Source organism: Talpa occidentalis, unplaced genomic scaffold (assembly GCF_014898055.3).
Source record: "Talpa occidentalis isolate TD23 unplaced genomic scaffold, MPIMG_talOcc4v2.1 talOcc4.13, whole genome shotgun sequence".
NCBI lineage: Eukaryota > Metazoa > Chordata > Mammalia > Eulipotyphla > Talpidae > Talpa > Talpa occidentalis.
The window spans coordinates 49,103,304-49,127,270 of NW_023601322.1; the positions used below are offsets into that span (position 1 = coordinate 49,103,304).

General features: G+C 40.2%; 1 protein-coding gene across 1 annotated transcript in view; it reads left to right on the forward strand.

The window, feature by feature from the left end:
* The window catches only part of TWSG1 (twisted gastrulation BMP signaling modulator 1), a 79,329-nt gene that overhangs the window by 23,583 nt on the left and 31,779 nt on the right, over nucleotides 1–23,967 (forward strand). The window contains exon 3 of the mRNA XM_037508838.2: nucleotides 5,163–5,262. Coding sequence (XP_037364735.1) covers nucleotides 5,163–5,262 — 100 coding nt within the window. The remainder of the gene's footprint in view (nucleotides 1–5,162; nucleotides 5,263–23,967) is intronic.

The window sequence follows — 23,967 nt, forward strand, 5'->3', positions numbered from 1 at the left end:
ATGGAAGCTATTTAAATTTATATTCATTTAAAAATTATTTAGCACTTAACATATAGTAATTAACAAGTTACATTTAGATGCTGCAATAGATAGGAAAAAGGTGAGGCTTATTCATTGAATAAATTAGTTAACTTTTTAAATTTATTTCTCCTGAATTAAGTAGATGGTGTAAATATAAGCAACTAAGACAGTTGAGGATTTTTTTTTTTAAAGATTTATTTTTTTATTTATGCAAGCACTGGGTACAGTCAGAAGCGCGGGAGGGTGAGAGGATTCACCAGAGCCAGAGCTGGGAACAGAGCAGGCAGACCAACGAAATACACTGCTGAGGGGAGCAGCGGGTGTGGCAGGAGAGGTCTGTCACTCTATGTGGGACCCTTGCTGGTGGCCAGGGATTGAACCGGCGCTGCAGAGGCTGCGGGCAGCTTTGCAGCCCAGCGCTCAACCGCTGCGTCACCAGGGATATTTTCTATGTATAATATAAATTAAAATTTAAAAGAACATAATTTTTATGACTAAATGGCAACTTTTACAAAGCTAAAAAGACCAAAAAAAAAAAAAATCAATATCCTTAACTCTTATAGTGGTTTTAAAAATGTAAACTATTCTCTCACTTTAAATGCACACAGAAATTAAAGATAAGCTTTATCACCATACTGTTATCTAAGACAGGACAGATAGGCCTTTTTAATGAAGAAACAATTAAAAAAATACAGCTTTGACAACCTTGTTTTTCTAGATTTCCAAATAAGTTTGAGCTTCTTTGAATCAGGCGTAAGGTAAGGAGGAATATATCCCTTGTCCTCTTAAGGTCTTCTTGGTATGATCAAGCAAAATAATTAACATTAAACAAATTAGTAAGAGAAAAATAACAAATTTAATTCATACATATGACAAATTTATGCCGCTGTAAATTCTAGAGTAAATGAGGCAGACTTATATTCTTGAACTAGTGAATCAATTAGAGGCCTGAGGCTGCAAAGAGAGGAGTGTCTCATCTAACAAGGAAAGGATAACATATATGACAAAACCAGGTGTTTTAGATATTTGCCCTGCCATAAGATAGGTTTCTTAATAAAAAAAGATTGTTTCTGAAAATTACTCTTCATGTGGGTAATCTTGTTCTTCAACATAATGGTAATCAGTGGTTTCTCTTGAAGCACACAGGCCATCTATTGACCACATTTCAAGGAGACACATTTTAGAAAAAGTCCACCCTGGGCATCTTGGAAAAAGCCTATCTGAGCATTTTATAGATGGGTTATTCTTCACAAATAGCACTAATTTTACAGTGAAGCATCTCTACTTCTCAGGAAGCCTTTATCATTTTAGTCCCTCTTTTCCTTACTGGCCTAGGAAACTTACCTAAGGCCTATACAATACTACATGAATATGGCCTGACTATACAGAGTTCCACACCACCAAAACATCATAGCTTATATATATATAAGGTCACAGATAGACATTGACATAAAACTAATGAATCAGTTAGAAAATAGCACAACTGTAGTTTCTTTAAAATGTTATGTAATAACTAGAGAATGTTTGGAGAAGAAAAAGGCAAGAAATTAAGTATTAGTGTTGCAAAAAGTCATGTCACTAGACTGATTAAACTGACACCAATAGTCTAGAAATATAATAATTTAATAAGGGTAAATGTTATATGCTCTGTTTAAGTTTTTTAAATATGTACAGTCTTCAAAAAGAATCAGATACCTCAGAATTGACCTAAGGAGGACATATACAAGAACTATAAGATATTGTTAAAGGACTTACTTAGATAGTGACATAAGGAGGTAGAGGGATAACCTGTGCTCATGGATGGGGTGAATCAATATAATCAAAATTATTATCCTGTCTAATACAATATAGAAACGTAACACAATACCCATACACCATCCATGTACACCAATAATATTTTTCAAAGAAATTGAACAAAAAAATGAAATTCATATGAATAACAAAAGACCTTGAAAATTAAAAGCAGTCCTGAGAAAAAAGAAGAGAAATGGAGGTATCCTTTACCTGACTTCAAAATTTACTATAAAGCAACAGTATTAAAAACAGTAAAACAGAGGAATGGCTCAGTGGAACAGAATTGAAAGCCTAGAAGTTCTAGGTACATATCAATATCTATGTAATCTATGGTAAAGCAACCGTGACCATATAGTGGGAAAAAGAGTCTTTAATAAAAAGGTGCAGAGAGAACTGGAAAGCCACACATGGAAGAATGAAGTTGGACCTCTCTCTAACACCATACATAAATATAAATTCCAAATGGAATAGAGATTTAGGCATAATGCCTACAACAGTAAAATAAGTAGAAGAAAATATTGGTGATCCATTCCATGGATAAACAATAAAGGTATTTGTTGAGACTTGACCTGTATGGCAAGGGAAATAATTGGAATTACCACCAGTTAAAAAACTTTTATAAAGAGAAAAATACAAGAAGATTGAAAAGACATCCTACTGAGTAGGAGAAAATATTCACATAATATATAGTCAATAAGGGGTTAATAACCAAAATACGTTAAAAGCTTATACAATTTAACTATAGAAAAACAACCCAGTAACATATGGGCAGCAGATATGAACAGACAGTTCATCAAAGAGAATATCCAGATGGCTAATAGATATATTAAAAAAATTCATCACTTCTAGTAAGAGAGATGCAGGTTAAAACCACAGTGAGATATAATCTCACTCTAGTGAGAATGGCACATATAAAAGAAATCCTGGAGAGGATGTAAAGGAAGAGGAACCTTATTACATTGCTGGGGGGAATGTAAGCTGGTATGTCCATTATGGAAAGTGATTTGGATTCATCTTAAAAATATCAAAATGGGACCTCTCCGGTGGCGCAGCGGTTGAGCGCTGGGTTGCGAAGCTGCCCGCAGCCTCTGCAGCGCTGGTTCGATCCCCTGCTGCTCCCCGGCCACTGGAGGAGGGTCCCGCATGGCGTGTGGACCTCTCCTGCTGCCCGCTGCTCCCCTCAGCAGTGTACTTTGGTCCTTCTGTCTGCTCTGCTCCCTGCTCTGGCTCTGGTGAATTCTCTCACCCTTCCGCACTTCTGACTGTGCCCAGTGCTTGTATAAATAAATAAATAAAAGATTTTTTTTAAAAAAAAAAACCAAAATGGAAATACCACATGACCCAGCAATCCTACTCTTAGGCATCTACCCAAACAACATGAGTCATCAATACGAAAATCTATGTGCGGCCTCCCCTTGTGGCGCAGTGGTTGATTGCTGGGCTGTGAAGCTGCCTGCAGCCTCTGCAGTGCTGGTTCCATCCCTGGCCACGGGCGAGGGTCCCACATAGCACAACAGACCTCTCCTGCCGCCCGCTGCTCCCCTCAGCAGTGTACTTCGGTCCTTCTGCCTGCTCTGCTCCCTGCTCTGGCTCTGGTGAATTCTCTCACCCTCCCGCGCTTCTGACTGTACCCAGTGCTTGTATAAATAAATAAATAAATAAATCTTTTTTTAAAAAAAAAAAATCTATGTGGTCTGCAGTGTTTACCACAGCACTTTTTACAATAGCTTGGACATGGAAGGAATCTAAATGCTCATCAATAGGTAGTTGGATCAAGAATGTGATATAGTCACTCAATAAAATACTACTTAGCCATAAGGAAAGAAGAAATACAGCCATTTACAGCCAAATGAAAGGAATTTGAGGGCGTTATGTATAGTAAAGCAAGTAGGAATGACAAGTACTGAATATTTACATAACTAATGATTTGCAAAATACTTACAAAAACTAGTGGATGTTAATAAACATGGATCTCTGAGATTAAGAAGGAGGGGGAAGGAGACAAGGACAAGAGGATAAACGTGATGATGGTGGGGAACAAAAGTTAAATGAAAAGTACATATGGTATCTCATAAACCAGGGAAAGCCCAACAGACAAATGGTAACTACAGAATTTCCCCTTAAACTGGGTTTGTTAAGGAGTGACTGTCTGGTGGCAAGGGAAGGGGCAGAGGCGAAGGCCAAAAGAATTACCTTTAAATTTCATGTATGAAGTAAGCTCTGTTAATTAGCTTTTCAGAGTAAGAAACTGCCCCAGTGTTTAGTAGCTAAAAACATAACCATTTATTTAGCTCTTGCTTCTGTGAGTTAGTTGACAATTTGGGCCTATATCAGCTGGGTGGTTTTTCTGCACTCACTCCTGTGTCTTATCAGCTCGTGGGGAGTTGGAGCTTGTGAGCTAGAATGGCTTCAGATGGATCAACTTGTCCACGTCTTCTCCCAGGCTTCACACTGCAGCCTGGCCAAGTTCTAAGGCTTCTTAAGGCTAGACTCAAAACTAACTTTGTATCACTCCCTCTGAATTCTGTTGACCAAGTCAAATCTCAAGATCACCTACATGTAATGGGTCTGGATATAGGGTCTGTCCCTATATTAGAGGAACTGCAAAGTTACATTACTAAGATGGGGAATAATTGCTTTCTTTGTAAACAGTCTGCCAAGTACAATGTTTTAATAATTGTAGGTCTAGGGCCTCCCTGGTGGTACAGGCAGTTGAGCGCTGCACTATGAAGCTATTCGCAGCCTCTGCAGCGCCCGCAGGCTGGCGAGAATCCCACATGGCGAAGCAGACCTCTCTTGTCTTGCCTGCTGCTCCCCTTAGCAGTGTATTTCTTCAGTCTGCCTGTTCTGCTCCCCAATCTGTCTCCGGTGACTCCTCTCACCCTCCCGCGCATCTGGCCTGTACCCCAATTTTGTATAAAAATAAATAAAAATCTAAAAAAAAAATTTAGGTCTATAAAAGTAGCAGTTTTTAAGTGATGTTTTCATTCACAGTTTACATACTGAGAAACCTCAGCTCCCACTAAGTTGACTATTTACTTTTGTTAATTTGGACAATAACTAATAACTACAAAGATTTTGTTCTACTGAATTATTTGTCAAGACATAGGTAAAATTATGGGTTATAATGTAAACTGTTTTCTTTGTTTCAAAATTAGACAAAAACATCTAAAATGTTCACTGTGTCCCAAAAAAAGTATAAATTTGACATAACAATGTTCTACAAATAGTTAGATGTTGAATAAAAAATTTTGTTAAATAAATTACTAAAAATAAAATATTGTGGAGATTTAATTTTAAATATAGCTATTTGGAATTTTAAGCTTGAACCTTTGTCTTATTTCTAGGAGCTCTGCCAGTGCCGACCTGGAGAGGGAAATTGTTCCTGCTGCAAGGAATGTATGCTGTGTCTTGGCACCCTTTGGGATGAGTGCTGTGATTGTGTTGGTATGTTGACATGCAGTAAAAACTTCTTAGTATTTCTTACCACATACCACAGAATCCTTGACTTTAAGAGACTTTAATGAATATAGATGTATTTTATGACTAGACTAGTATGTGTATAAGACATAGTGGATATATAGAACATTATATATGCTGTGTTTGCTTATATTTGAAGAGTATTTACATACATATTTTTTACTTTTATAGAAAAAGATATAGAAAAAAATTTAAAGGATAGGGAAGTAGGAATAGAGGAACAATGGGGGGAAGTTTACTTTTTATTTAAAATTTTTATATATTGTTAAAATGCTTTTTTAAAGTTTTTTTTTTTTTAATTTATTTATGAATACAAGAACTGGGGTGTAGGCCAGAGGTGCGGAGGGTGGGAGGATTCACCAGAGATAGAGTGGGGAGCAGAAAAGGTGGCTCTACTGAAATACACTGCTGAGGGGAGCAGTGGGCCAGACTGGAAAAGTTTGCTTCCCCACGTGGGTAAACTCCCTGGTTGGGGGATCGACCTTAGCTTGCAGTGGCTGGCAATAGCTTGATCATGCTGAAACTTTAATCCCTGCATCACCAGGGAGGCCCTGTTAAAATATTTTTATAGGAAGCATATATTAAGATTATAAGTAAAAAATAGGCACTTAGCATCTTGATAAATAAGATTATTTTCCTTCTTTATATAAGACTTCTGAAGGAATGCAGGGTATTATTTTCCCCCACCCCTCTCTTAGTTCTTCTCAGGCTCCTTGAGCAACCAAATTAACATCAGATTAGTAGGGGAAAAATAACAAATTTAATGACATACATATGGAGAATGAGTAGATAGAACAAACTGGAGGCTTTTATCCTAGGCTAATGAATGGGATAGGGGGCTGGGGCATCAAGAAAGGTGGGGGTTCTCACATGATAAGGAAAGAGTGTCAGGACAAAATGAGATTTTGTAGATGTTTGCCCTGCCATAGATAGGTTTGTTCAATAAAAGCTATTTCTGGAGATGATCCTAAATTTAAGGGTAGTGTAGGACAGGAATGACCACTGAGCAGGTTTTCTGATCTCATGAAGACTGGGTAAAGGAGGAGTCAGAGTCCTCAGTGGTTTTCTGCAGGCTTTTACTGGGATTTACCCGGTACACAGCAGGCAAGGGTGCTGGGGGGCCGGGAGGCTGGCAGTCCTCCCAGCCCCCAGCAAATCCTCACTCCATCTGGGCTCTCTGGCATTCTCTCTACTTTTCTTCTCTCGACTTCAGTTCATTCTTGGCTTCTACTGGCATCCCCGTGACACCGCCCTTAAAAGCCCAGTCTCAGCCCAGGTGAATCCCATCTTCCTATGCCCACACCCTACTCCAGGTGCCCGCCATCAGGCATGCATTCAAGACAGTGGTGGGAGGGCAGAAAAGCCTGATGCTTTTTACCTTACCCTACAGGTAGTCTTAATTCTTTAAGGTAAAGGAAACAGTTTCTCTTGAAACCCACAGAGCAATAATTATGGACCCATGTCACATTTTTTTTTTTTAAGATTTATTCATTTACACAAGAACCAGGGTACAGGTCAGATGTGCAGGAGGATGAGAGGATTCACCAGGGGCAGAGTAGGGAACAGAACAGTCAGACTGGCGAAATACACTGCTGAGGGGAGCAGTGGGCGAGATAGGAGAGGTCTGCCGCGCCATGTGGGACCCTCACTGGCCAGCCGGAATTGAACCACCACTGCAGAGGCTGCTGACAGCGTCACAGTGCGGCGCTCAACTGCCTGTGCCACCAGGGGAGGCCCCCCATGTCACAATTTTAAATTGCTGCTTATTCAGAAGTCTCTAAAGTTGTCATAAAAACAAATTTGAGGATTACATTATGAGTATATTTTTTTAAAGATTTATTTTTTTATTTATGCATACAACAACTGGGGTGTAGGCCAGAGGTACAGGGGGTGAGAGGATTCACTTGAGACTCAGAGTGTGGAGCAGAACAGGTGGATCCACTGAAATACAGCACTGAGGGGAGCAGTGGGTAAGATAAGAGTGGTCTGCTGAACCATGTGGGTCAGCTATGAGGGGTGGAACCCATACCACTGTGGCTGCTGATAGTTTGATAGCGCTGACTTTAACCCCTGTGGGGACTGATCTCATCAGTCAAGAAATATTTTGTGAAAACAATGGCTAAATGCTTATATAGCATCTCTTATGTTCCAAGCATTTTCCATATAAATGCATTCATCTGTTTTTATAGATGAGGAAACTGAGACCAAAAAGTTTGCATGTCCATACTCTGTGGCTCATTATATTACACAGATTCTTGAGTGTTATTCAGCATCTTGTGTAGATGAAGGTGTGGATAGTGTCATTTGAAAATCAAAGCATTGTAGATTTCATTTGTAGCCATTATAACTCTTAAGCTACTAAATGCTATTGACTTTAATAACTATTTATAACTTGATTTTTCATGATCTTCATAAAGATAATTGGTATTAGACACAAAGCTGTATTCCGTGAACACAAATTTTTCTTTGAATTTAACTAGACCCTCTTAAAATAGTGTATTTAGACTGCATTGTTGTGACTCTTCCTAAAATTGCCTCTGCCCAGCTATGCTTGGCATTATGCACCGACTCTGCATTGAAAGGCATTGTATAACTGTGACAATTCATGAGAGGACAGATGGTGTTGAGATTTTATGTTTGTGAAAGTAGGGCACAGGTTTTAAAAGATTAAGGAAAGCTACTCTAGACAATGGCATGTCCCTATTTCTTAGTGGCTTTATTTGCCTCAGCAATCTTTTTTCCTATCACTGCATCTTCTACAAATTTTTCTTTAAATTTGTAAGTTTGAAAATAATAGGATCTTCAATTTCAGAAAAAGACAGTTGTTGTATTAATTTGATTTATTTTTATAACTATATTTACCTGCTGGAAATTCTGATTTACTCCATGTATAAATGCTGAGGTAACTAAGAGCCAGAGATGAAAACTTTCATCCACTCTGATAGCTCTTTCAAAACGAGATCTCTGATTACATGTTCTGAATCCCATTGCTTGCTTTTCCTGGGTAGCTGTAGGGCATTTTCTGCCTTAAGATCTCTACAGTGGCTTCAGTCTTTTAACCATTTGTTCTTCTAATGTAGCTGCTCTTAAATTTTTTAAAATCTAGGCCCTCTTTGTACTCTAAAATATTAAATCTTTAGATCTGATCCAGCATCACATAGCTATGAAATGGGGCAGGGGGGAAGGGGAAGAAGAGTATTTTAATAGCTTTTTCAGATAATTGTGTATGTTCTTTTTTCCTACTATATCAGTAAACAAGTGGTGATTTCTTAAAAGTTAGTTACAAAGCAGAATCTTAAACCAGATTCTGAAACCTTCTTCATACTCTGTTACATGTAAAACTCATTTGTCTGTCTTGAATTTTAAATGACTTTTACCCATGCAAAATTTGGTAACATATCTTGCCTTGGTCACTTGAAAATTAAGAGTTCACTAAGTTATACCGATATTACAAATATTGACACATTCATTACACAATATTTTTTATTTTATTTTATTATTTTTTTTAATAATAAATTTTATTTTTATATTCCCCATACAATTGCAGCCCCCCATTCTGACCCCAATCCCTCCCCTCCCACCCCCGCCCCCTAAAAGTGTCTCTGATTCGTAGTTTTTTGTTGATTTTGCTTTTCACTTTCTTATAGTTATTCGTTTTCCTGGTCCCTTATTTAAGTTTTCTAGATTCCTGCTATGAGTGAGACCATCCGGTATTTTTCTTTTTCTTTTTGGCTTATTTCGCTGAGCATGATCCCTTCCAGTGCCATCCATGTTGCTGCAAATTGCATGTTTTTATCTTTTTTGAATGCTGAGTAATATTCCATGGTATATATGTACCACATCTTCTTGATCCAGTCATCTATTTTTGGGCATTTGGGTTGTTTCCAAAGCTTAGCTATTGTAAACAGTGCTGCTATAAACATAGGGGTGCAGGTGCTCTTTGGAATTGATGTTTCTGTGTCCTTTGGGTAAATACCTAGGAGTGGAATTGCTGGATCATATGGAAGTTTTATGTTTAGTAGGTCCAGAAATCTCCACACACCTTTCCATAGTGGTTGGACCAGTTTGCACTCCCACCAACAGTGCAGAAGAGTTCCTTTTTCTCCACACCCTCGCCAACATTTGTTGTTGCTAGTTTTTTTAATATGTGCCATTCTCACTGGTGTAAGATGGTATCTCATGGTAGTTTTGATTTGCATTTCCCTGATGACAAGTGATGTTGAACATTTTTCATATGCCTGTTGGCCATTTGCATTTCCTCTTCAGAGAAGTTTCTTTTTAGCTCTTCTGCCCATTTTTTGACTGGATTCTTTTCTTTGTTGTTGTTAAGTCTCATCAGCTCTTTGCAGATTTTTGTGATCAGTCCTTTATCATTACTGTTGGGTGCAAAAATGTTCCCCCAGTTGGTGGGGTTTCTCTTTGTTTTTGTTATTGTCTCTTTTGCTGTGCAGAAGCTCTTTAATTTGATGTAGTCCCAGCTGTTTATCTTCGCCTTCACTATCACTGCTTTGGGTGATGTGTCTGTAAAGATGTCTTTGATGTGCAAATCACGTAGTGTTTCGCCTATATTTCCTTCTATATATTTTATGGTTTCAGGTCTTATGTCTAGTTCTTTAATCCATTTTGAGTTGATTTTTGTGTATGGTGTGAGGTAGTGGTCAAGCTTCATTCTTTTGCATGTAGCGACCCAGTTTTCCCAGCACCATTTATTGAACAAACTTTCTTTGCTCCAATGCATAGTCTTTGCTCCTTTGTCAAAGATTAGTTGACCATAAATCTGTGGGTTTATTTCTGGATTTTCTATTCGATTCCATTGGTCTGTATGTCTGTTCTTGTTCCAATACCATGCAGTTTTGATGATTATGGCTTTGTAGTAGAGTTTGAAGTCTGGGAGTGTGATGCCTCCATTCCCTTCTTTTTTTTTCAGGAGAGCTTTGGCTATTCGGGGTTTTTGGTGATTCCAAATGAATTTCATCAATAATTGTTCTATTTCTTTGAAGAATGACATTGAAATTTTGATTGGAATAGCATTGAATCTGTATATTGCTTTTGGTAGGATGGCCATTTTAATAATGTTTATTCTTCCAATCCATGAGCAGGGGATGTCTTTCCATTTCATTGTGTCTTCTTCTATTTCTTTTAACAGTGTTTTATAGTTTTCTTTGTATAGGTCCTTTACCTCTTTTGTTAGATTTATTCCCAAATATTTGATTTTTTTTGTTTCAATAAAAAAAGGGATGGTTTTTTTGATTTCTTCTTCTTCAGATTTATTGTTTGTGTATAGGAAGTCTACTGATTTTGCGTGTTGATTTTTTTTTTTTTCTTGAGTATTTCAAGAGGTCTTTATTCCCTGGTAAAAACAAAAGTAGGGCTGTAATGACTGATTCAAAGTATAAAATTTACAAACTTTGGAAAGGTTCTCCTCATCCAAATAACAAAGTACTCAGCAGTCTCATTTTTAAATTCTTATCAGTATTTGATGCCTTTTCATTGACATTCTAAATAAATGCTCTTTATTTTCCTTCTGATGGGAGGACCAAAAGTATTCTCAATCGACTAAATCAGAAAGACCTTTGGAGCTATCTTTGCTTGGTAACATCAGGCAGATTTCTCACTATAGAACTGTCTTTGACATTTGTCTTGATACATACTTCAAAGTGCCTGGTCTATAATATCTTAAAATTCTCTTGACTAATAATAGAAACCAAAATGGAACAGAGCTGAATGTTGATGGAGACTAAATAGATTCAGCCATGAGTTTTGGCAGTAGTGAGGAATCAGGTCGATTCTAATAGTCAGGTATTTTTCATTTCCAATTTAGCCAGTTCATCCTGTTACTTGAAAAGCGACTGATTGATTTTGTATCCTTGGTGCCACCCACAAATTAGACTGATATGTATTTGGGAAAATATTATTTATGTACATTAACATTAATCATATTTTCAGTTTATCTTGTACAGTCTGGATTTTCTTTTTTTTTTTTTTTTTTAAATATTAAATTTTATTTTTATATTCCCCCATACAATTGCAAACGCCCCATTCTGACCCCAATCCTTCCCCTCCCGCCCCCCACCCCCCAAAAAGTGTCTCTGGTTCATAGTTTTTTGTTGATTTGATTTTCACTTTCTTATATTCATTTTCCTGGTCCCTTATTTAAGTTTTCTAGATTCCTGCTATGAGTGAGACCATCCGGTATTTTTCTTTTTCTTTTTGGCTTATTTCGCTGAGCATGATCCCTTCCAGTGCCATCCATGTTGCTGCAAATTGCATGTGTTTATCTTTTTTGAATGCTGAGTAATATTCCATGGTATATATGTACCACATCTTCTTGATCCAGTCATCTATTTTTGGGCATTTGGGTTGTTTCCAAAGCTTAGCTATTGTAAACAGTGCTGCTGTAAACATAGGAGTGCAGGTGCTCTTTGGAATTGATGTTTCTGTGTCCTTTGGGTAAATACCTAGGAGTGGAATTGCTGGATCATATGGAAGCTCTATGTTTAGTAGGTCCAGAAATCTCCACACAGCTCTCCATAGTGGTTGGACCAGTTTGCACTCCCACCAACAGTGCACAAGAGTTCCTTTTTCTCCACATCCTCGCCAACATTTGTTGTTGCTAGTTTTTTTAATATGTGCCATTCTCACTGGTGTGAGATGGTATCTCATGGTAGTTTTGATTTGCATTTCCCTGATTACAAGTGATGTTGAACATTTTTTCATATGTCTGTTGGCCATTTGCATTTCCTCTTCAGAGAAGTTTCTTTTTAGCTCTTTTGCCCATTTTTTGACTGGATTATTTTCTTTGTTGTTGCTGAGTCTCATCAGCTCTTTGCAGATTTTTGTGATCAGTCCTTTATCATTAGTGTTGGGTGCAAAATGTTCTCCCAGTTGGTGGGGTTTCTCTTTGTTTTTGTTATTGTCTCTTTTGCTGTGCAGAAGCTCTTTAATTTGATGTAGTCCCAGCTGTTTATCTTTGCCTTCACTATCACTGCTTTGGGTGATGTGTCTGTAAAGATGTCTTTGATGTGCAAATCCCGTAGTGTTTCGCCTATATTTCCTTCTATGTATTTTATGGTTTCAGGTCTTATGTCTAGTTCTTTAATCCATTTTGAGTTGATTTTTGTGTATGGTGTGAGGTAGTGGTCAAGCTTCATTCTTTGCATGTAGCGACCCAGTTTCCCAGCACCATTTATTGAACAAACTTTCTTTGCTCCAATGCATAGTCTTTGCTCCTTTGTCAAAGATTAGTTGACCATAAATCTGTGGGTTTATTTCTGGATTTTCTATTCGATTCCATTGGTCTGTATGTCTGTTCTTGTTCCAATACCATGCAGTTTTGATGATTATGGCTTTGTAGTATAGTTTGAAGTCTGGGAGTGTGATGCCTCCATTTCCTTCTTTTTTTTTCAGTAGAGCTTTGGCTATTCGGGGTTTTTGGTGATTCCATATGAATTTCATCAATAATTGTTCTATTTCTTTGAAGAATGCCATTGAGATTTTGATTGGAATAGCATTGAATCTGTATATTGCTTTTGGTAGGATGGCCATTTTAATAATGTTTATTCTTCCAATCCATGAGCAGGGGATGTCTTTCCATTTCTTTGTGTCTTCTTCTATTTCTTTTAACAGTGTTTTATAGTTTTCTTTGTATAGGTCCTTTACCTCTTTTGTTAGATTTATTCCCAAATATTTGATTTTTTTTGTTTCGATAATAAAAGGGGTGGTTTTTTTGATTTCTTCTTCTTCAGATTTATTGTTTGTGTATAGGAAGGCTACTGACTTTTGCGTGTTGATTTTGTATCCTGCCACTTTACTGAATTGATTGATGAGTTGAATTAGTTTTTCTGTGGAGATTTTGGGGTTCTCTATGTATATTATCATATCATCTGCAAATAGTGATAGTTTGACTTCTTCTTTTCCTATTTGGATTCCTTGGATGTCTTTCTCTTGTCTTATTGCTCTGGCTAGGACTTCCAGTATTATATTGAAAAGCAGTGGTGAGAGTGGACATCCTTGTCTTGTTCCAGATCTTAATGGAATTGCTTTCAGCTTTTCACCATTGAGAATGATACTGGCTGTTGGCTTGTCATAGATGGCCTTTATGATGTTGAGGTATGTTCCTTGTATCCCAAGAATTTCAAGGGCTTTTATCATGAATGGGTGTTGCACTTTGTCGAAAGCTTTCTCAGCATCTATTGATATTATCATATGGTTTTTATATTTCTTTTTGTTGATGTGTTGGATAACGTTGATTGATTTTCGGATGTTAAACCATCCTTGTGCCCCTGGAATGAATCCAACTTGGTCGTGGTGAATTATCTTATGGATACATTGTTGGATTCTGATAGCTAAAATTTTATTGAGGATTTTTGCATCAGTGTTCATTAGGGAGATTGGCCTGTAGTTTTCCTTTTTTGTGTTGTCCTTATTCGGTTTTGGTATTAGTGTAATATTGGCTTCATAGAACGTGTTTGGTATTGTCCCTTCCTTCTCAATTTTTTGGAAGAGTTTGTGAAGGATAGGCACTAATTCGTCTCTGAATGTTTGGTAGAATTCATTTGTAAATCCATCAGGTCCTGGGCTTTTGTTTTTGGGGAGGTTTTTGATTACCATTTCAATTTCGCTGCTTGTAATTGGTCTGTTTAGGTGTTCTATTTCTTCTTTATCTAGCTTTGGGTGATTGTAGAGTTGTAGGAATTTGTCCATCTCCTCTAGATTGTTAAACTTGTTTCCATATAACTGTTCATAGTAGTTACTGATTATTCTTTTGATTTCTGCTGTGTCCGTTGTGATTTCTCCTCTTTCATTGATGATCCTGTTTATTTGTGCTTTCTCCCTTTTTTCCTTTGTGAGCCTGGCTAGGGGTTTGTCTATTTATTGATTTTTTCAAAGAACAGCTCTTGGTTTCATTGATCTTTTGCCTTTTTTTTTAGTTTCAATTTCATTTATTTCTGCTTTGGTTTTTATTATTTCTTTTCTTCTACTGGTTTTGGGGTTTTTTTGTTGTTCTTTTTCTAGATCTTTGAGCTTCGAGATTAGGTTGTTTCTTTGAGTTCTTTCTTGTTTCTTGATGTGAGCTTCTATTACTATATATTTTCCTCTTATTACTGCTTTTGCTGCATCCCATACATTTAGGATATTGGTGTCCTCCTTGTCATTCAATTCAAAAAAATTTTTAATTTCTTCTTTCATCTCCTCATTAGTCCAGTGGTCTTCCAGTAGTGTGGTTTTTAATCTCCATGAGGTAGGAAAGTTCCTTGCCTTCTTTTTATGGTTTATTTCTAGTTTGATGCCTTCATGGTCAGAAAAGATGGTTGATATGATTTCAATCTTGGTGTATCTGTTGATGTTTGTCTTGTGCCCCAGTATGTGATCGATCCTGGAGAATGATCCGTGTGCGCTTGAGAAAAAAGTGTACTCCGTTTTTTTGGGGTTTAGTGTTCTATAGATGTCTGTTAAGCCCAATTGCTCTAGGTCCTTATTTAGAGCTTTGGTTTCTTTACTTATTTTTTGTCTTGTTGATCTATCCATTGTTGATAGTGGTGTGTTGAAGTCTCCCACTACGTATGTGTTTTCTCTGATGTCTGTTTTCAGAGAGGACAACAGTTGTCTGATATATTTTGGTGCTCCTTCGTTTGGTGAGTATATGTTAATGAGTGTTATTTCTTCTTGAAGTATTGTCCCCTTGATCATAATGTAGTGACCATTGGGGTCTCTTTTTATCTTTTTGAGTTTGAAATCTGTTTTATCTGATATAAGTATAGCTGTTCCTGCTTTCTTTTTTGGTCCATTTGCTTGTAGGATTGTTTTCCATCCTTTAACTTTGAGCCTATTTTTATCTTTTGTAGCTAAATGTGTTTCCTGGAGACAGCAAAAGGTTGGGTTTTGTTTCTTAATCCAGGCTGCCACTCTGTGTCTTTTTATTGAAGAGTTTAGTCCATTTACATTTAGAGTTAATATTGATATGTTAGCATCTGTATTTGCCATTGTGTTTGTCTTTCCTTTGATTTTATTTATTTATTCTTTTAATAACTTTTTTTTTTTTTGCCCTTCTTCATTGTTATTCGTCCCTCTGAGGTTCTGGCTTTAGGACTCCTTGTAGTATTTTTTGGAGTGGGGGTTTAGTTGCAATGAAATTCCGGAGTTTCTGTTTGTCTGGGAAGGTCCATATTCTTTCTTCAAAGAGAAAGGAGAGCTTTGCGGGATAGAGAATTCTTGGTTGGCATCTGTTTTCTTGGAGTCTGTTGACTATGTCCCTCCATTCTCTCCTTGCCCGTAGTGTTTCTTCGGAGAAGTCTGATGTCAGCCTGATTGGCTTTCCTTTGAATGTTATCTGTTTCTTCCCTCTTGCCAGCTTCATTATTTTTTCCTTGTCCTGGATTCTTGGGAGCTTTACTATTATGTGTCTTGCTGTATTTTTCCTTTCGTCGTGGAAGTTTGGTGTTCTTCTTGCTTCTTGTATATCAATTTTCAGCTCCTTCTTCACATTTGGGAAGTTCTCTTCAATTATCTCTTTGAATATTTTCTCTGTTCCTACATCTCTCTCCTCTCCTTCTGGTATTCCTATAACTCTTATATTTCCTTTCCTCATGGAGTCAGATAGTTCCCGAAGTCTTTCTTCGTTCTTTTTCCTTCGTACTTCTCTTTCCTTTTCTGTTTTGGTTCTTTTTATTTCTGTGTCTTCAAGAGTACTTATTCGTTCTTCCATTTCATCTATTCTGCTTTCATTGCTTTTCCCAGAATTCTTTAGTTCTTCCATTAATTCTTTGATCTCCTGCATTTCTTTTACTTCCCTCTTTAGGGACTCAATTTCATTCTTCTGACCATTGTTTTCCCTCTCTAGGGACTCAATTGCATTCTTCTGATCGTTGATTATTTTTCCCTTATCATTGTTTTCCTTTATGACTTCTGTCAGTTTTTTAATCACGGCAATTTTAAATTCTCTTTCTGGAAGGCTCAGAAGTTCTTCCAAGTTACTGTCATTGCAATCTGGGGGCTGCTTTTCTTTTTGTGGTGTGCTTTTTCCCTGGGGAGTTGCTAGGTTGCGTGTGGTTCTTCTCCTCCCTACTGTCTGTTTTCTAATTTGCCGTATGCGTTGGGACACTGTGTAGTTGGGACTGGCCGGCATCTTGGGTGAGCTTCTCTGCTCTCCTCTGGTTCCTCCAGGAGTCATCTGTCAGTTTCAAGCAGTCTTTACTGGAGAAAGGTCCCTGTTCTAAAATGCCGATGTGGGGACACACTCCCCTGTGCGCCTGGTCTGCCCTGGCGGTGGGTTCCTGCTCCCCCTCTGGGCTTGGACTGCAGGCCAGAGGGGGTCTGGCGTGGGCGAACTTCCTCCGCTCACCTCTGGCTCCTGAGGAAGCCTTCTGCAGGTAGTCTTTACTGAAGAAATGTCCCTGTTCTAAGATGGTGATGTGGGACACACTCCCTGTGCGTCCGGTCTCAGGCACACTCTTCTGCTCGCCTGGTCTGCCCCGGCTGTGGGTGCTCGCTCCCCCTGTGGGCTCAGACTACTGGTCGGAAGGGGCCCGGCGTGGGCTAACTCCCCAGCTGGCCACTGGCTCCTCTAGGCGCCTCTGCTGGCTTCAAGTCGCTAGGTGGCGCCAGAGATCTCTCCTGGAGCCCTTGGGGAGCTGATTTTCCACCCCGTGAGACAGGGAATAGAGCGGGAATGGTAGGGTACACCTCAACGGCTTTGGGGTGCTGTGTCTGCCTTGTGCCCCACCATCGTGGGGAACCCACGCCCCTAGTTTCGTGCCCCGGGTGTCAGTTCCAAAGCCCTCAGTTCCAGGACTCAGGCTGTAGCCCAGTTCAGTGGCGCGGGAATGGCGCCTTTTGAATCCCGCTCCCGTGCCTGGGCGCCTGGGCCTGCTCACTCAGTGAGGGCCTCCGCGCGTCTCCCCGCAAGCCTAGGTCGCAGGCGCAGGGACCTGGGCAGCTGCGATCTGGATCCGCGTTTGCTTTTCAACTGCACTGCTTTTCCGCGCGCGATCCCGATTCCGATCCGCACTTGGTTTTCCAGCGCGCCGCTGTTCCGCGCAATCCTGACCGCGATCCGCGCCTGTTTTTCCAGCGCGCCACCTTTCCGGGCAAGCTTACTGGGCAGCCCGGGGCTGTGTGCTGGTGCTGGCCTCCTCCCCGGGGGCGGGGTCTCTCTTCAATGTTGCCCGGAGCCGTTCGCTCACCTCAGGCGGATCCTGCGGGGTTCTCCACAGCTCCCGTTCACGGGGTGTGGTGGCTGCAATAGTTCCTTTCCACTCACAGGCCTGCTTGCTGCGTCGTTTGTTCTTGTTGGTCGTTTTGGTTTGTTGTTTTCCTCCTCTCTGCTGGTCGGAGAGTGCCGCCTCTGTGGGCGGGGGAGGGGAGCAGGGTTCTGCGCTTCCCTCCCTTCTAGTCCTTTTTTATGGCCACTTTCTTCTTCGGGCAGTTCGCTGGCGTCACCAGTTTATCTTCCGTGTCCCAGTTCTCACTGGGACCTGCCGCTTTTCCTCCCTATTAACTTTTTTTAATGGGAGATCTTACTCGCAGCGTCTCCTCGCCGCCATGTTGCTCCGCCCCCTACACAATATTTTTTAAAAAACACTTTAGTTAATTCTACCACCATCATCAGAAAAGCATGTTAAGTGTTGGTAAACTATCAAGTCATGGTAGAAGGTATAAGTTTTAAAAATTCTAATTTTTACTTGAAAAATTGCATTTTATTGTCAACAGCAAATACCATGAGTGTATTTTTTTCTTTGACTAAATGTATAGATTTTCTGAAAAGATCTGGTAGACTCAAGGATTCTGCAGTTCACACCTTGAGAATTACTCATCTTGATCATGTCTTTTTTGACCTAATTTACCATCAACTGACTCCCTCCACTTTCATAAGTATTTTAAAATTGCTTTTGACAAAGGTTTGTCCCATTTTTATATTTCTAACCCTTTATTATTTTCCTCACCACCATCTCATACCCATTTCACCTTTTCTCCCTCTTCCCTCCTTCTTAACCTCAGAAAACTTACTTTGTTTATTAGTGTCTGCTAGTTTTTTTTTAAAGATTTATTTATTAATGCATATTAGAGCTGGGGTGCAGGCCAGAGATGTGGGGGATGAGAGGATTCACCAGAGACAGAGTGGGGAGCAGAACAGGCAGATGTACTGAAAAACACTGCTGAGGGGAGCAGTGGGAGAGTCAGGAGAAGTCTGCTGCACCATGTGGGTTGCTTCCTGGCCAGGGATCGAACTCATGATTCAGTGGCTGCGGATAGCTTCATAGGTTGCATCTATTTTTTTTTTTTTTAAGATTTATTTATTTATACAAGAACCGGGGTACAGACCAGATGCGCGGGAGGGCGAGAGGATTCACCAGAGACAGAGTGGGGAACAGAACAGGCAGAGCAACTGAAATGCATTGCTGGCCGGCAGGTGAGACTCCCACATAGGTTGCATCTTAATAATCCCTTGCACCACCAGGGAGGCCCAGTATCTGCCAGTTTTTATAAATATTTTGCTTTGTTGAATCATCACTATGTAAGTGTCCAGTATTTGTGCCTGTAGTTCAGACTTCTTTGCTATGTATAATTTCCTCAAATAACTCTCCATTTTGCTATAAAATGGCAACTTTTTATTTTTCTCAGTGGCTGAATAGTACTCCATTGTGTGGATATACTACATTATCTTGATCTTATCAACTGTCAGTGGGCACTTCAGATGATATATGTCCTAGTTTTTGTAAATTGTGCTCCACTAAACATTGTAGAGTATAATTTTTTGAGTTGATGATTTCTTGATGTGAGATTACTGGGTCATATGGTTATTTCCACTTTCAGTTTTTTAAAGGTAAGTCTAGGTCATTTTGCAAAATGGCCAGACAGACATTTACATTCTTACCAACAGACTAATAGGGTTCTTTCGCTGCATCTTCTCCAACTCTTAATTGTGGTCTTTTTTAATATGTGCCATTCTCACAGGTATGTTTTTTAAGATTTATTTTTATTTATTTATGCATACAAGAACTGGGGTACAAGCCAGCAGTATAGAGGGTGAGAGGATTCACCAGAGACATAGTGGGGAGCAGAACAGGCAAACGGACTGAAATACACTGCTAGGAGAGCAGCAGGAGAGACAGGAGAGGTCTGCTGCTTCATGTCAGTTAGCTCCTGGGCCGGCCAAGGGATCAAACTCGTGCTTTAGAGGCTGCGGATACCTTAACAGAGCTGTGCTTAACCCCTTGCACCACCAGGGAGGCCCACAGATAGGGTTTTGACCTGCATCTTCCTCATTAAAAGTGATGATGAACTTTTGCTACATGTTTGTCTTCTGGATAGCCTCTTTAGATGAATTGTCTGTTCATATCTACTGCCTATTGGTTAACTAGAGCTTTTTCAATTGTTAAGTTGTATAAGTTTTTTAAAAACATATATTGGATATTAACCCCTTGTCAGTTATGTATGTGTAATTATTTTTTCCCACTCAGTGGGATGTCTTTTTAATCTATATTTTGTATTTTCTCATATCCTTATATTTTCTTCCTCTTTCTCTGTGTAAAAGCTTTTAATTTGAAGTGATCCCAATTGTTTCTTTTTGCTTTATTTTTCTTGTTTTTGGGGTCAAGTCTCTAAAAACATCTTTATTGTTGATACCATGAAACATATCGCCAATGTTTTCTTCCATATATTTATTGTTGCAGGTCTTATACATTAATCTTTAATGCATCTTGAATTTGCTTTTGTGAATGGAGTTAGAGAGTGATCCAACTACATTATTTGATATGATGTATTGCATTGATTGATGTATGTATATTAAACCATACTTGTTTCCTTGCGATAAATCCCACTTGATCATAATACATAATCCTTGTAATGTATTGTCAAATTCAATTGCTAATATTTTGTTGAAGATTTTTGGATTCTTATTCATGAGGGATATTGGGCTATAGTTTTCCTATACTACCTTTACCTGATTTCAGTATTACAGTGATACTGGCATCATAAAATGTATTCAGGAGTATTTCTTCTTGAATTTTTAGAAATAATTTGAACAAGATGGGTATAATTTCTTCTTTAAAGGTTTGATAGCACTCATTTATAAAGCCTTGTGGCCCTGGCTGTAAATAAATTTTCTACGCATTTCTCTTTCTTTTCTCCTTTTCCTATATGGTGTCTTGTCCTGGGGCTCCTGTTAATGAGATGCAGGTGCTTCAGCTTTGGTTCGTGTCTGGGTTGGTGTCTGGGTTTGGGCCCTCGTTGGGGATAGAGCACACAACCTCAGGCTACCAATCATAGCCTCTTCTTTGAGGAGGCACAGCTGATTCAAACTAGCTCTCTCTGCTGGGGCTACAACTGTTCTAGACTGCAAACCTTGGACTAAAGCTAATAATCATCACCCTGTACCTTACTACTATAATTCTTTAATATTGCACCTACTCTGCTGCACACCAACTCTGCGGACCCCCTTCTCTGGTGCAGTGCTGGGTCTCCAAAGATCCTGATGTGCCCCTGAGTCAACAACAGCAGAGGGACTCTGTGCAGTAGCCACCTCTCCCACTAGTGGGTTGCACTGCCCTGGTTTCACAGCAAACACAGTTTAATTACAGTTTTTCTACACCTTTCTACTGCACTTGCCCCTGATACATATGGTAGTCACCATTTATCTTTCAGGGGTTGTTGACTGTTCTGTTGTAATTTAGTTCTGAATATGTAAAGGAGGCAAGTCTAGTATCTTTAGTCTGCTACCATCTGCTGGATTCCTGTGAGTGTATTCTTTCTTTCTTTTTTAAATATACTCTTCCAGGTACCTGACCAGTGTCTTTTTACAGATATGTAAATAAAGCACTTATTTGTTCATCATTTTCTTTTATTTATTTATTTTTCCCCACCATTATCTCTTATATCCCCTTGTCCCTTCCTCTCCCCACTTCCCTGTTAACTCCAGAGTCCCCAGAATGTTAATTGATGTCCACTGGCTTTTGAAAGTATTTTATATCATCAAGTTGTCTGCTGTGTAAATATCCAGTACTTGTTTCTATCATTCTAACTTTGCTATGCCTAATCCTCTCAAATTCCCCCCATTTTGTTGAAAATGACTGCATTTCATACCTTCTTGTGGTTATGTAATATTCCATGATGTGGACTGTAGGTTAAGGAAAAAATGTCAGGCTTTTCTGCCCTCCCGCCATCAGGATAGATGATGGATCCTTGCAGTCCTGAATGCATGCCTGATGGCGGGCACCTGGTGTAGGCATAGGTAGATGAGATCCACCTGGGCTAAGACTGTGCTTTTTAAGGGTGCCGTGACGGGGACATCAGCAGAAGCCAAGAACGAAGAGAAGCCAAGAGAGAAGCAAAGAAGCAGCAGCAGAGATCACCAGAGAGCCCAGATAGAGTGAAGACTTTCTGGGGGCTGGGAGGCCTGCCAGCCTCCTGGCCGGCCCCCAGCATCCTTGCCTGCTATGTACCTGGTAATCTAAATAAAAAGCCTGCAAAAGCCACTGAGGACTCTGACTCTTCCTTTACCCGGTCTGCATGGGGTCCTAGAAAACCTGCCAGTGCCCTGTTCCTGCCCTTACAATTGGCATAAGTCGGCAAGATGATCCATGCAGACAAGTATTGGAGCCCTCCGAAGACCTGGAAGGACTAAGGAGTAACAGACTGTGTTTGCCTGTAACGACGCTGGAGGCGCCATGGCGGCACAGAAGGTGGACACAGTCCGGGAGCTGTGGGACGAGACCTCAGCTGCAGGTGGAGACGCCTGAGAGGACCAGCCAACGACCCCTGAGGCAGCAAGAATTGTTGGGAAGAGAGGGCCACGATTTGGAGCTCGCCAATGCTGATAGCAGGGAGAGGCCTAATGGACTTGGACTGACAATCCCACCAGAAGGCAGAGGACCTTGGCAGGTTGTTTTTTTGGGAATCTGGGGGTGGCCAGTGGGCCTTGATGGCCAAAAGCAGCCTGTGTATACCCAGCAGCTAGGTGGAGGAGAAAAGCCAACTGAGAAGGCAAAAGCTGGTGCTGATGCTAAGTTGAGAAGCCCTGAGCAGCTGTCAAACAGCCTGAGTATGCTGAAGACCAGTGAGTCTCTTAAAATCACCTGTGGGTGATGCTCTGCTCGTTGTTGAGTGAGAGTGAGGAGCTGAGGAACCCGTCCTTGGGGGACGGGTGTGGAACGTGGCTTGGGGTGGAGCCCAAGCCTAATGTAGAGTTGGATCCACAACCCATGTGCTTGTGCAGTGGGTTGGCCTGAGTGCAGGGGTCTGCGAGTCACATTGGTGGCTATGAAAGCAAAGTGTTGGAGTGACTGTAGACAGAAACCCTGAGGGCTGGCGATCACCCCCAACAGTATGGAATCGCCAATCCCAGAGTGAGTGCATCCTGGGGGTGGATGCTGTGTGTGGCTTGTAGCGAGACTACAGCCAGACTACAGCCAGAGAAGGCCAGGAAGCCTGACGGCTCCTGGTGTGTTACAGTAGATGCCGTGAGTGGTTCCCCTCCCTCGTATGAGCAGTGCCTTCGGCAGCAGATTTGGTGGCTCATCTGCTGGTACTAATAATTGTCTTTTGCCACTAGGTTGGGGCCCTGCCTGGACTTATTTGTGTTCTGCTGTATTTTGTTGTGATGTATTTGCTTTTGTGGGCCATGGCTGCATTGTTTATGTTTGTTAAGGAAAATTGTATTATGAAGACTATATGGCAGAAAACCCTGAGGGGGTGGACTGTAGGGTAAGGAAAAAATGTCAGGCTTTTCTGCCCTCCCGCCATCAGGATAGATGATGAATCCTTGCAGTCCTGAATGCATGACTGATGGCAGGCACCTGGTATAGGGTGTAGGCATAGGTAGATGAGATCCACCTGGGCTAAGACTGTGCTTCTAAGGGCGGCATCACGGGGACGCCAGTAGAAGCCAAGAACGAAGAGAAACCGAGAGAGAAGCAAAGAAGCAGCAGCAGAGATCACCAGAGAGCCCAGATAGAGTGAAGACTTTCTGGGGGAGGCCTGCCAGCCTCCCGGTCCCTCCCCAGCATCCCTGCCTGCTGTGTACCTGGTAATCTAAATAAAAAGCCTGCAAAAGCCACTGAGGACTCTGACTCTTCCTTTACCTGGTCTGCATGGGATCCTAGAAAACCTGCTCAATGCCTTGTTCCTGCCCTTACATGGACATACCATATTTTCTTGATCCAATCATCTGTCTATAGATATTTAGGCTGTTTTCATGCCCTAGCTGTTGTAAATAATGCTGCTATAAACATAGGGGATTTTGTGTTAATGGTTTCATATTCTGTGGATATATACCAACAGTGTGATAGTTGGGTCATAAGGTATTTCCATTTTTAGTTTTTAAAGTAGGTCCACATTGTTTTCCTTAATGGTTGTACCAGTTTGCATTCCCATCAACTCTGTAATAGAGTTCTTTTTCTCTACATTGTCTCCAACATTTGTTGGTGGTGTTTTGAATATGTGGTATTTTCACTGGTGGCAATAAAATATATAGCAGAAAACTATGTGTGAATTATATCTCATTGTGGTTTTATATTTTTAAAGATTTATTTATTTATTTATACAAGCACTGGGTACAGTCAGAAGCACAGGAGGGTGAGAGAATTCACCAGAGCCAGAGGGGAGAGCAGAGCAGGAAAACTGACGAAGTACACTGCTGAGGGGAGCAGCGGGCGGCAGGATAGGTCTGCGTGCCAT